At 39.9% G+C, this 12466-nt stretch overlaps 1 protein-coding gene across 8 annotated transcripts in view; it reads left to right on the top strand.

Annotated features, from left to right (window-relative positions):
• LOC109052007 (rab-3A-interacting protein-like) overlaps window positions 1-8762 on the top strand; it is a 37342-nt gene extending 28580 nt beyond the window's left edge. For 4 of the 8 annotated variants that reach the window (XM_042722408.1, XM_042722411.1, XM_042722414.1 and 1 more), the window contains 4 exons: window positions 127-147; window positions 343-442; window positions 4140-4209; window positions 8125-8762. In XM_042722408.1, coding sequence (XP_042578342.1) covers window positions 127-147; window positions 343-442; window positions 4140-4209; window positions 8125-8207 — 274 coding nt within the window. In that variant the 3' untranslated portion in view covers window positions 8208-8762. The remainder of the gene's footprint in view (window positions 1-126; window positions 148-342; window positions 443-4139; window positions 4210-8124) is intronic. The other 4 variants (XM_042722410.1, XM_042722409.1, XM_042722412.1 and 1 more) reach the window with 4 other exon arrangements.
• The last annotated feature ends 3704 nt before the right edge of the window (window positions 8763-12466 follow it).

The raw sequence follows: 12466 nt of genomic DNA, 5'->3' as shown, positions 1-12466 counted from the left end.
AAAAGTGTTGTGTGGATCACATGTACTGAATAGCCTGTCAGCATGACTTTCTTTCGTCATTCTTTCCTTCTGTATTTGTGTCCTTTTGTTGATTTTGTTCTCGTTCCGATGGGCTTCCTTTGGCAGCAGGATGGCACAGACTCTCGTGTAAGTGAATCGTGATCAGACCCTTAAGTCCCCCTGATCTGACCCGTGCCACCCTGCCTCCCAATCCTTGTCTTGATTTCCCTAGTGTCTGTTTCAGGAAGTTCATATCTCAGTCCTAAATTGCTCCTCAGATGTCCATCAGGTTTGTAGTATAATATATTTCTAAAAGCTTTCAATCTCTTTCCCACTGTGCAGGAAATGTGCCCTATGTGGTCAAACCAAAACCTGCAAGCACAGAATCAAGTTTGGCGACTCCAGCAGCTATTATTATGTATCTCCATTTTGCCGTTATCGGGTGAGTATTGCATTATTTCCTTGTTATAGATTTCACAGCATCTCCTCTGAAATTATTTGAAAACCATCCATTTGGTGTTTAGTGAAAAATGGATGTTTGGGTAGATCGTCTTCAGAAAATATTCATATGTTTCTCATTTTGATGTGTTACATATTCAAAAGAAAGCATATTTACGTGTTTCAATGGTTGTAGATTTAATGTTTTAAATATCAAAGTGAACATATTAAAAGTTTACCATTAATTATGGTGGCCATATGCGCCATACGGGACACGTCCCAAAAGGAGCCATCTGCTCTGCTCTCTATAGCTCTCATGAATGTCACACAACGATCAACCTGCAATGTGCAAACAGCCAAAACCTGGATATTTTAGGCAATATTAAAATCCTGGCCAGAACGGCGCATATGGCCACCCTACCATTAATATCAGAAAATATTTGGCAATGTGCTGATGCTTCGAACATCAGACCATCCTACCAAATCAAGCAAGTGAATAAAAAGAGCAATTGCAAAGAAGGGACCTGGAAATCTGCTGTAACATTTAATCTAGATTCACTTCAGCAAATTTGGTATCTTTGATAAGGTGACTAGATTAAAAACTCATTAAATAATAAATGGCTGAAGTCCTTAAAATTTTCCTTTCTCTTTGGAGTGTTACAAGCTCTTGGTGAATAAAGAAGATCTGTGAAGTTGCAAAGACTAAAGTCTCAAATCCAAAGTGATATTCTTTATTAAAACTCGTCCACGCCCCTCTGAAACGGCTCGTTCTAACATGCCCCCACATATCTACGTCAGTATGTGGAAAGATTTGCATAACCCCGCACAGATGTTCATGCAAAGAAAGGTGTAACGTTACTTTTTATTCTCGTTGTAGTATTGTTGTTGCCGCCGCCGCCACCATATCGTATAGATGCTGTGTGTATCACTGTGTATGCTGTGTTTAAACTACTTTGTTTACACCTCGCTTTTCAGAATGATGAGCCTTGTGAAAATCGACAGGTTTCAGAAGGCGGGGCATAAAGTAGAAACAGTAATGTACAGTCGTGGCCAAAAGTTTTGAGAATTACATAAATATTAGTTTTCAAAAAGTTTGCTGCTAAACTGCTTTTAGATCTTTGTTTCAGTTGTTTCTGTGATGTACTGAAATATAATTACAAGCACTTCATACGTATCAAAGGCTTTTATCGACAATTACATGACATTTATGCAAAGAGTCAGTATTTGCAGTGTTGGCCCTTCTTTTTCAGGACCTCTGCAATTCGACTGGGCATGCTCTCAATCAACTTCTGGGCCAAATCCTGACTGATAGCAACCCATTCTTTCATAATAACTTCTTGGAGTTTGTCAGAATTAGTGGGTTTTTTGTTTGTCCACCCGCCTCTTGAGGATTGACCACAAGTTCTCAATGGGATTAAGATCTGGGGAGTTTCCAGGCCATGGACCCAAAATTTCAACATTCTGGTCCCCGAGCCACTTAGTAATCACTTTTGCCTTATGGCACGGTGCTCCATCGTGCTGGAAAATGCATTGTTCTTCACCAAACTGTTGTTGGGTTGTTGGAAGAAGTTGCTGTTGGAGGGTGTTTTGGTACCATTCTTTATTCATGGCGGTGTTTTTGGGCAGAATTGTGAGTGAGCCCACTCCCTTGGATGAGAAGCAACCCCACACATGAATGGTGTCAGGATGCTTTACTGTTGGCATGACACAGGACTGATGGTAGCGCTCACCTTTTCTTCTCCGGACAAGCCTTTTTCCAGATGCCCCAAACAATCGGAAAGGGGCTTCATCGGAGAATATGACTTTGCCCCAGTCCTCAGCAGTCCATTCACTATACTTTCTGCAGAAGATCAATCTGTCCCTGATGTTTTTTTTTGGAGAGAAGTGGCTTCTTGACACCAGGCCATCTTCCAAAAGTCTTCGCCTCACTGTGCGTGCAGATGCGCTCACACCTGCCTGCTGCCATTCCTGAGCAAGCTCTGCACTGGTGGCACTCCGATCCCTTATAATATGCTATTATAAAAACTTAAGCAGCAACTTTTCCAATTTCCAATATTTATGTAATTCTCAAAACTTTTGGCCACGTATATATATATTTTTTTTAATTTTTTTTTTTTTTTTTTTTTTTTTACCTTAAACCGCATAAACATTTAATTACACCAAATACACAAAATAATGTTCTTTTTAGCAGCATTATATGACCCCTTTAAGACCAGCAAAAAAAAAACTGCTTAATGAGACCATAAATGTGACTTGGGCCTGAACGTGAGGGAGGTGTGTCAAAGACTATAGAATACCCAAGACGTGTCACTCATATTGTTTTGAATGGAGAAAAATGCAACGCTTAATATGGCCGCTCAATCGCAGGAAGCCCTGCCTTCTGAATGAAAGAGCCAATCGCTAATCAGTAAAGTCAGCGCGTCACTGCAGCTGCTGTTAGATGTCCCGGCTGCTGTAGAAACAGTCAGCGTTCTGAGACATGCGCACTGGCTGATCTAGCCTGGAAAATAAGCTTTTTATAACCCTATTTGAGCAAAAGTAACCACATTTATGACAGTTTTTGTCAGATTTCTTTGGTGATTTCAAATATGAAATTTAATCATAAGTGAACAGTTTTAGAGAATTTGATGTTTCCCCATTCAAAGAGATAGGAGTAGCTGGTATGTTTCATTCTGGAGAAATTAATCTTCTAATTTATTTATTTATTTATTTAACTTCACCACAAGCCTATATTTAACAAGCGGTTCATAAATGAAAATTTGTGAAAAATAATTTCATTTTGGAAGTTTAACCAATGAGTGCATTTAACATAAAAATAGATAGCAAAATCTGCAATATTACAAAATCTACATTACTGTGTCTGTCCATTACTTTGTAACTGAGAGAGAAAACCAAAAAACAAAAAATAAAATAAAAACAAATAACACCTAACTGCTCCTCCCAAACCTACATTTAAAAGTTAAATTGACCATTATTAATCAAATCCTTCCAGTGGTGATCATGTTTGTGCTGTCAGAGTAAATCTCAAGATATTTCACCTCAGTATCAAAATAATTCAATATGTAATTCTATCTTTAAAAAAGCCTGTTGTATCATAATAAAGGTTTAATCGTATTGCTGTATGTAAGTTTTTGACTCTACCAAAGCATAAAAATACCATAATTTGTTTGCTGATATTTAAGAAACATGCTAAGTAAACATATTTGTTTATCTGAAAAACAATGCTACAGTCAGTTATTCTCCTTTGAAAATGTGCGTTCCTGCCCAGAATGTCTGTCTCTGTTTTGGTTTGTGAAACCCGCCCTCTGCCAGTTTACCCAATTGCATTTCAGCACCCCGGGTTGCCAGTTGGCGGAAAACACAGTGTATTTCATTTCAGTCATAGAAGCTGGCAAACGAAAGGGGTCAGAGCGTCAATCTGGCAACCTGCGTGTGCGTCAAGTCTAATGAGGAGGGACCGGGGGAAAAAACCCTCTCCAATATTTTGTATGTGGACTGCAATACCTAGTTCAACCACTCTGTGTCAATCCTACATACAGCAACTTTAATTTTATCTTTTTTTTTAAAGATTTTTGAAATATGTCTTTTCACCCCATCAACATTTTAGTGTTTGGTTTTTATGCATTGAATATTATCATCATTCTCATTTGTGGTATATTGAGGTCTGTATAAATGTCACTTTTCTTCTCTACCTACATCAGATCACGTCTGTCTGCAACTTCTTCACCTACATTCGTTACATCCTCCAAGGACTAGTCAAACAACAAGATGGTAAGCTAATAATTAATCTCTTATATAGTCACATCATTCAAAACTTGATATAACTTTGTTTTAGTTTCACTTATGAAAGCAATTTGTTGTTACAGCATGAAATCATTGTGTATTCAACTGAATATGTACCCTTTCAGTCAGTCAATCACAGCGTCACATCGGTGACCGACGAATTGGGATCTCGCTTCAAAAGACCAATCTACTTCGAGTGTAAACTAAACAAGCCAATGGACATTGGCATGCGATGACCACATCCAGCTGCCGCTGATCACAGCGTGACCATAAAAAGGCAGCCGGTGCAACGCATGCCAGCTTTTTGCTTCGGAGCCGAGCGGTTATATCGTTCTGCACCTGGCAATATCTTCATGCGTGACGACGAGTTCAGTGCGCTCTAGGGAGCTTTTTGTGTTGGTGAACGGCGCTGCAGTGGTGGTCGTTCACGAGTCGACATTTCCCCTCATCACATCAACAACTAAACACCTCAACTCTGCAAGCGGCCGTTTCCCCAGTGCGTCTCAGCACGTAAAAGAGCATTTCCCTGAAAGAGCCAATTTCTCTTGAGACTGAACGATTGGCCTCCGCCTTGCACACTATGGCGTTACTGCAGGTTCATCAGGCCAAGGCACTGAAGGACCTACACGAGGGTTGGTCACGATCCAGAAGTTCTGTAAGAGCTCAGAACCGCTACTGGTCCAGGAGTACCATCTCTGGCTGTGTCTGGCCGACATGAGGGACCTCATTCCTCAATGTCACTGTGTTCCAGACCAGCCTTTTTCGGCGATGCAGCCGAGAACAAACTCTCCCCGATGCAGAGGATCTCTTTTCTCGGTATGGAGTTGGATTCGGTCGAACAGACAGCACGCCTCAGAGGAACGTGCGTGGTTGGTGCTGAACTGCTTGAATTCATTTAAGGGGAGGACAGCACTGGCTTTATGGTTTAGTCTGGAGGCGCCAAACCTTCACCCCGTTGTCAGACCTTGGAAAGGGCGCTTACGAGGCAAGCACGTGCTGGTCCAATACAGCCACCATTGCGTACATGAATCGACAAGGTGGTCTGCATTCCCATCGCATGTCGCAACTCACCCGCCACCTCCTTCTTAGGAGTCGGAAGGTTCTGAGGTCACTTTGTGCCATTCACATTCCCGTTCTACTCAACCATATTGCTATGCTCCCAGGAGAATGGAGACTCCATCCCCAGATGGCTCAGCTGATTTGGAGATGTTTCAGAGCCGCTCAGGTAAACCTGTTTGCCTCTCCAAACCTTTCACTGCCAAGAAGAACCCCGGAGATGCTCAATCAGGGTTTTTGCAGCAAGGGTTGGAGCGAACGCTGTCTCCCTCCACCCTTAAAGTCTATGTCACTGTGATTGCTGCTAACCATGACCCAGTGGAGGGGAAGTCTGTAGAAAAGCATGACCTGGTCATCAGGTTCCTTAAGGGGCGAGAAGTTTAAATCCTCCCCGGCCCCCCTCCATACCCTCTTGGGACCTGTATCTGGTGCTCAAAACAATACAGCAGGACCGATTTGAGCCTTTGCAGTCAGTTGAGCTGAAGTTTCTATCAATGAAAGCTCTGCTCCTGCTTGCACTGGACTCCATCAAGAGGGTAAGGGACCTGCATGCATTTTCAGTCAACGATTTGTGCCTAGAGTTTGGACCGGCTGACTCCCAGGTAATCCTGAGGCCCCACGGCCCCGGCCCGGCAATGTGCCAAGGGTTCCCACTACTCCCTTCAGGGATCAGGTGGTGAGCCTGCAAGCGCTGCCTCTGGAGGAGGCAGACCCAGCCCTAGCTTTGATTTGTCCCATCCGAGACTTGAGATGCTACGTAGACCAGACTCAAAGCTTTAGGACCTCAGACCAGCTCTTTGTCTGTTACAGAGGCCGGCAGAAGGGGAAGGCCGTCTCTAAGCACAGGGTGGCCCACTGGATTGTGGATGCCATCACACTGGCTTATCAGGCATAGGGTGTGCCCTGCCCGCTCAGGTTGCAAGTTCACTCTACTAGAAGTGCTGCATTCTCCTGGGCGCTGGCTCGTGGTGCCTCGCTGACAGATATTTGTAGAGCTGCAGGCTGGCGACCCCCAAGACGTTCGCTAGATTCTATAGCCTTCGTGTGGAGCCGGTATCCTCCTATGTTCTCACCTCAAACGGGTAGAAGTGCTGAGAGGCCCTAGTTTAGTATCGACTTGCTAAAATTACTCCAAAGAGTCCGTACTGAAGACCCTGTCGAGCTCCTCCATTCCCTCGGCAGCCAGACGCAGTGGAATGTCCGGTGCCAGGCCCTCACTCGCTGAATCCTTGAGAACCGGTAGAGGGCTGGGTTCCATATGTAGAGGATCCCATATGTGTTAAAGGATTAGTTCACTTTCAAATTAAAATTTTCTGATAATTTACTCACCCCCAAGTCATCCAAGATGTTTATGTATTTCTTTCTTCAGTCAAAAAGAAATTAAGGTTTTTTATGAAAACATTGCAGCATGTAGTAGACGTCATGGACTCCAAATGGTTGAAGGTCAAAATTACAGTTTCAGTGCAGCTTCAAAGGGGTATAAACCATACCAGACGATGAATAAGGGTCTTATCTAGCAAAACGATTGGTCATTTAAAAAAAAAGTGTATATGCTTTATAAACACTTTTCTCTCACTTCTGCCAACTGTCAAAAACGGAAACCACTCCAGTGGATGATGTAGCACGTCGGCGTTGCGTGATTAGTGACGAGCGCAGAGAGAGAACAAAACAAAATGCCATTCACAAATTAGAAGCACAAAACAAGGAATTATTAAGGAAAATGTCGGAGGATTTCAATATAAGCCAAGAGGAGACTGGTTTTCCTTTGCTAAAGGAAACGTTGTTTCCTTTTCTTCTACATTTCCCAGAGGTGCTTGCGCGACCCATACGTGCTACGTCATCTGCCGGAAAGGCTTCCGGTTTTGACAGTTGGCAGAAGTGAGAGAAAAGTGTTTATAAAGCGCATACATTTTTTTTTTTTTAAAGACCCTTACTCATCGTCTGGTATCGTTTATAGCCATTTGAAGCTGCACTGTAACTGTAATTTTGACCTTTAACTGTTTGGAGTCCATTGAAGTCCACTATATGGAGAAAAATCCTGTAATGTTTTCATCAAAAACCTTAATTTCTTTTCGACTGAAGAAAGATATACATAAACATCTTGGATGACATGGGGCTGAGTAAATTGTCAGGAAATTTAAAATAAATTTTTTTTGAAAACCTGGTATGCATTGCACTGGCTGCCTTTTTATGCTCACTCTGTGATCAACGGCAGCTGGATGCAATCATCGCATGCCAATGTTCATTGGCTCGTTTAGTTTACACTCAAAGTAGATTGGTTTCTCAAAGCGAGATCCCAATTTGTTGGTCACAGACGTGACGTCTCCATTCCCTCCTTCAGGGAACGAGGGTTACATACGTAACAGAGACATTATGTAAGGTATTTACCGATAAATGCGTTATTGAAAACTCAAATACTTCTTTTTTTCTGCTTCTGCTAAAAAGCGAATGAATCATTCATTGCGATCTGTGAACTGATTCAACAGGTTCATTGAAAAGAATCGGCTCAGTTATGAATCGGACTTTGCTATCACCCTGGAAGAGGGTGTTATTTTTTTCAGTTAAAAATAACGAAGAACAATATGTTTTTATGTAATGTAGTTGACTTAAAAAATACAATATAATACTTTGGAATGTAGTGAAAGTAAAAGTTTCCCAAGATAAAAATACACCTTAAAGTAAATTAACAAACTACTTATATTTTAAAACATTACTGTTCAACAGTGTATAAAACACAGGATTTGTTAATGTGACGGTTGTTTGCAACAGTGGAAAATGTAAAAATGTAGAAGTTTGTTCTTATGAAAGGTTCCCTTCTAACACATCATGGCGCTGTGTTTTACCAAGCAGAGCAGATGTTCTGGGAGGTTATGCAGCTACGGAAGGAGATGTCCAACGCCAAGCTGGGGTACTACAAAGACGAACTGTGAACATAGCCATCACTGTCATGGGAATGCTGTTGTCTTAACCCGATGGAGTTTACCAGTCCTATCAGAGAGGCTTCCCAGGGACCACCACACCTCATTATATTTATTGGAACAGAAGGAGAAGATGACACTAAAGCATGAACTGTAGCTGGAGGTTGTGTTCTCTCTGAAGAATCTGTACAATGAAGGATGAATCACACTCAAATAAATGCATCTCAACCTCTCTTAGATGGATATGTTCAGTGCTGTAGCTAGCTGTGTGCTGTTGTGTTTCTATATCTGGAATGTTCTGTGTATCCTCTCGGACCACTGTGTGTATTTGCTCATGAGTCTCATCTAGCCTCCCTCATTTTGATTTTAGTGCCTTTCTGGAAGCCTGAATAAAGTTGTGCACCTCCAGAGGAGAATTAATGCTAGTGTTTGTCCTCATGAAGCAGTGACCTCTCAGAGCCAGAGCATGTGAAGATACATAAAGACTTTCTCTGCTGTAAAGGGCCATTCCCACCAAGGACGATTAATATAATAACTGTAACTATAAAAATGTGATAATCATTCCAATTCTGATTGCCTGTTTTTATTGTTCATGAGCTGGAAAAAGGGAGCGTTTTTAATTAACTCATCCAAAAATGAAAATAATTTCTTGCCCCTCATGTCATTCCAAACCCATATGACTTTAGTTAAACTTTGAAACACAAATGAAGATAGTTTTAATGAAACCTTGACTTGACCAACTTTGAAAGTCTAAGCTACAAAAACGTTTATACAAAAGGGATATAAAAGCTTTGTAAAACAAATCCATAAGGATCTGACAGTTTCATTCAAAACGTACCCATTTAACTTTTAATCTAAACAATGATTGGCACAAATAGATTTGGTAAACAGAAGCTTGTGCATACATTGGTGCAAAGTCTATATAACCTTTTTGTATCTTTTAAGTTTTCGTTATTTGGACTTCTATGAATCTTTTATTTAGGGGTAATAAAAAAAAAAGCTTTAAAACTTTTTTTTTTTTCAGTTGAGGAATGCTAAAAATACTGAAAGTCAATCTCAGTTTACCCAACTTTTAAGATCTTAAGCATTTAAAGAGGCAAATGAAAAAACACGCTTATAATAAATAGCATAACTGTTGGTGTGGTTTCCAATATAGTTAATTTTATAGTTATCAGTCTTGGTGTGAACCTTAATTGTGGCTGGCAGGAACATCATCATTCATCATCAATTAATTTTATAAAACATTCTGTATTCTGGTTGGAAAAGCCATGTTAAAAAAAAAAGCTAACAGTCAACTACACACTGTTCTTGTTAGTAGCATGGAAATCATTTATTTAAATTGTGGTTATATTATATACATAAAGTGAGCAAAGAGTGCATTGTTCAGCACTGCAACTTTTTATGCAATGGGATTAGATCAAAATATAATGCTATAATCATTAGTTGATCGTGACAGCTGTAATAGTAAAAATGTAGTAAAAGTTTTCAGAAGAATTCCACAATTAAAACTTATTTAATATGCAAAGATGTTAATCAATCTTAGTTTGAAAAGAAAATCAAAATGGCAGGCCGGAAGTTTTGCTGTTTATAGCATAATTAGTATCGATGTTCTCGGCATGATCCAAGGAATCTATCGAGATCTATCAAGTCTTTTGACAACAGGCAAAACTGATCAAAAGCTATTGCCATTTTTTAAAATCAGAATTTTTTACAACAAGGTGGCGCTGCCCCAAAACTTTTTGAGCACCTTTAGAACATACAGAGTTTCACAACTATGTGATGTGTTCGTTAAATATAACATTTTACATCAAAATATAAAATGGCTGATGCACAAAATAGCTGATATGGAAAATTTTGACTTCGTATGATGCACTCAATCTTGTAATTTTTGTCCAAACCAATGAGAAGTTATAAGCTAAATTAGCCATTTTTCATATCTTCTGTGCAGGTAATGCCATAGACTCAAAAGAAGATGACTAACGATTACAATATTTACGTACACACCTTTGGTGCTTGCCCTCTAATAATGATTAAGATGTATTGTAAGATATAAAAAAAGGTGTAAGAAAAAGCTCTTGTGTGATATGGCTTAATTGTTACACGTTACATGTACTTACTATTATAATGGCAATTAATTATGGAAAATCACATACAAGTAACCCTAAACCAAACCATAATACTAAACCTAACCATGTAGTAAGTACATGTAGTTTATTGATATTACTCTGTACTTAAATGTATAATTACACTGTAACAAGTACACCTTAAAATAAAGTGTAGCCAAAAACAAAAAACAAATTTAGTTCACTCAGCAGCCATACTTTTAATGTGCCCAAGTTGATATTACATTTAAGTACAGCTCTGAAATGTCTGTAAATGTCAAAAATACTTTTAAACAATAAAAAAAAAAAAAATTAAAGTATTCAATTAAATTAAATAATATTGAGTTTCTTTTCTTTTTTCTTTTTGAATCATACTGCTGTTTTCTCATTTACCAAACAACTAAATGCATAATAAACTACAATGAAATGCCTCCTGGTTACAAAACATCATAACAAGCACTATGACAACTACAGGTCCTTCTCAAAAAATTAGCATATTGTGATAAAAGTTCATTATTTTCCATAATGTAATGATAAAAATTAAACTTTCATATATTTTAGATTCATTGCACACCAACTGAAATATTTCAGGTCTTTAATTGTTTTGAAACTGATGATTTTGGCATACAGCTCATGAAAACCCAAAATTCCTATCTCAAAAAATTAGCATATCATGAAAAGGTTCTCTAAACGAGCTATTAACCTAATCATCTGAATCAACTAATTAACTCTAAACACCTGCAAAAGATTCCTGAGGCTTTTAAAAACTCCCAGCCTGGTTCATTACTCAAAACCGCAATCATGGGTAAGACTGCCGACCTGACACCCTCAAGCGAGAGGGTAAGACACAGAAAGAAATTTCTGAACGAATAGGCTGTTCCCAGAGTGCTGTATCAAGGCACCTCAGTGGGAAGTCTGTGGGAAGGAAAAAGTGTGGCAAAAAATGCTGCACAACGAGAAGAGGTGACCGGACCCTGAGGAAGATTGTGGAGAAGGACCGATTCCAGACCTTGGGGGACCTGCGGAAGCAGTAGACTGAGTCTGGGGTAGAAACATCCAGAGCCACCGTGCACAGGCGTGTGCTTTTGAACCAGAAACAGCGGCAGAAGCGCCTGACCTGGGCTACAGAGAAGCAGCACTGGACTGTTGCTCAGTGGTCCAAAGTACTTTTTTTTCGGATGAAAGCAAATTTTGCATGTCATTCGGAAATCAAGGTGCCAGAGTCTGGAGGAAGACTGGGGAGAAGGAAATGCCAAAATGCCTGAAGTCCAGTGTCAAGTACCCACAGTCAGTGATGGTCTGGGGTGCCATGTCAGCTGCTGGTGTTGGTCCACTGTGTTTTATCAAGGGCAGGGTCAATGCAGCTAGCTATCAGGAGATTTTGGAGCACTTCATGCTTCCATCTGCTGAAAAGCTTTATGGAGATGAAGATTTCGTTTTTCAGCACGACCTGGCACCTGCTCACAGTGCCAAAACCACTGGTAAATGGTATTACTGACCATGGTATTACTGTGCTCAATTGGCCTGCCAACTCTCCTGACCTGAACCCCCATAGAGAATCTGTGGGATATTGTGAAGAGAAAGTTGAGAGACGCAAGACCCAACACTCTGGATGAGCTTAAGGCCGCTATCGAAGCATCCTGGGCCTCCATAACACATCAGCAGTGCCACAGGCTGATTGCCTCCATGCCACGCCGCATTGAAGCAGTCATTTCTGCAAAATGATTCCCGACCAAGTATTGAGTGCATAACTGAACATAATTATTTGAAGGTTGACTTTTTTTGTATTAAAAACACTTTTCTTTTATTGGTCGGATGAAATATGCAAATTTTTTGAGATAGGAATTTTGGGTTTTCATGAGCTGTATGCCAAAATCATCAGTATTAAAACAATAAAAGACCTTAAATATTTCAGTTGGTGTGCAATGAATCTAAAATATATGAAAGTTTAATTTTTATCATTACATTATGGAAAATAATGAACTTTTTCACAATATGCTAATTCTTTGAGAAGGACCTGTATATGAATACGTGGGTTCTGTCTTAATTTAGGTATATGCAACCACTTTATTTAATTTGTGATCTAATTTTATCATTAATTGCTGTTGAAGTGAATTTTTGCTCCGTTATTTGTTCCTGTCAAATGCACAGGTGTCCAGGATATCAATG

This window comes from Cyprinus carpio, chromosome B4 (genome assembly GCF_018340385.1).
Source record: "Cyprinus carpio isolate SPL01 chromosome B4, ASM1834038v1, whole genome shotgun sequence".
In the NCBI taxonomy this organism is placed as follows: domain Eukaryota; kingdom Metazoa; phylum Chordata; class Actinopteri; order Cypriniformes; family Cyprinidae; genus Cyprinus; species Cyprinus carpio.
Note: the sequence above shows the minus strand (reverse complement) of the source record. Positions and strands in the feature narration are given on the sequence as shown.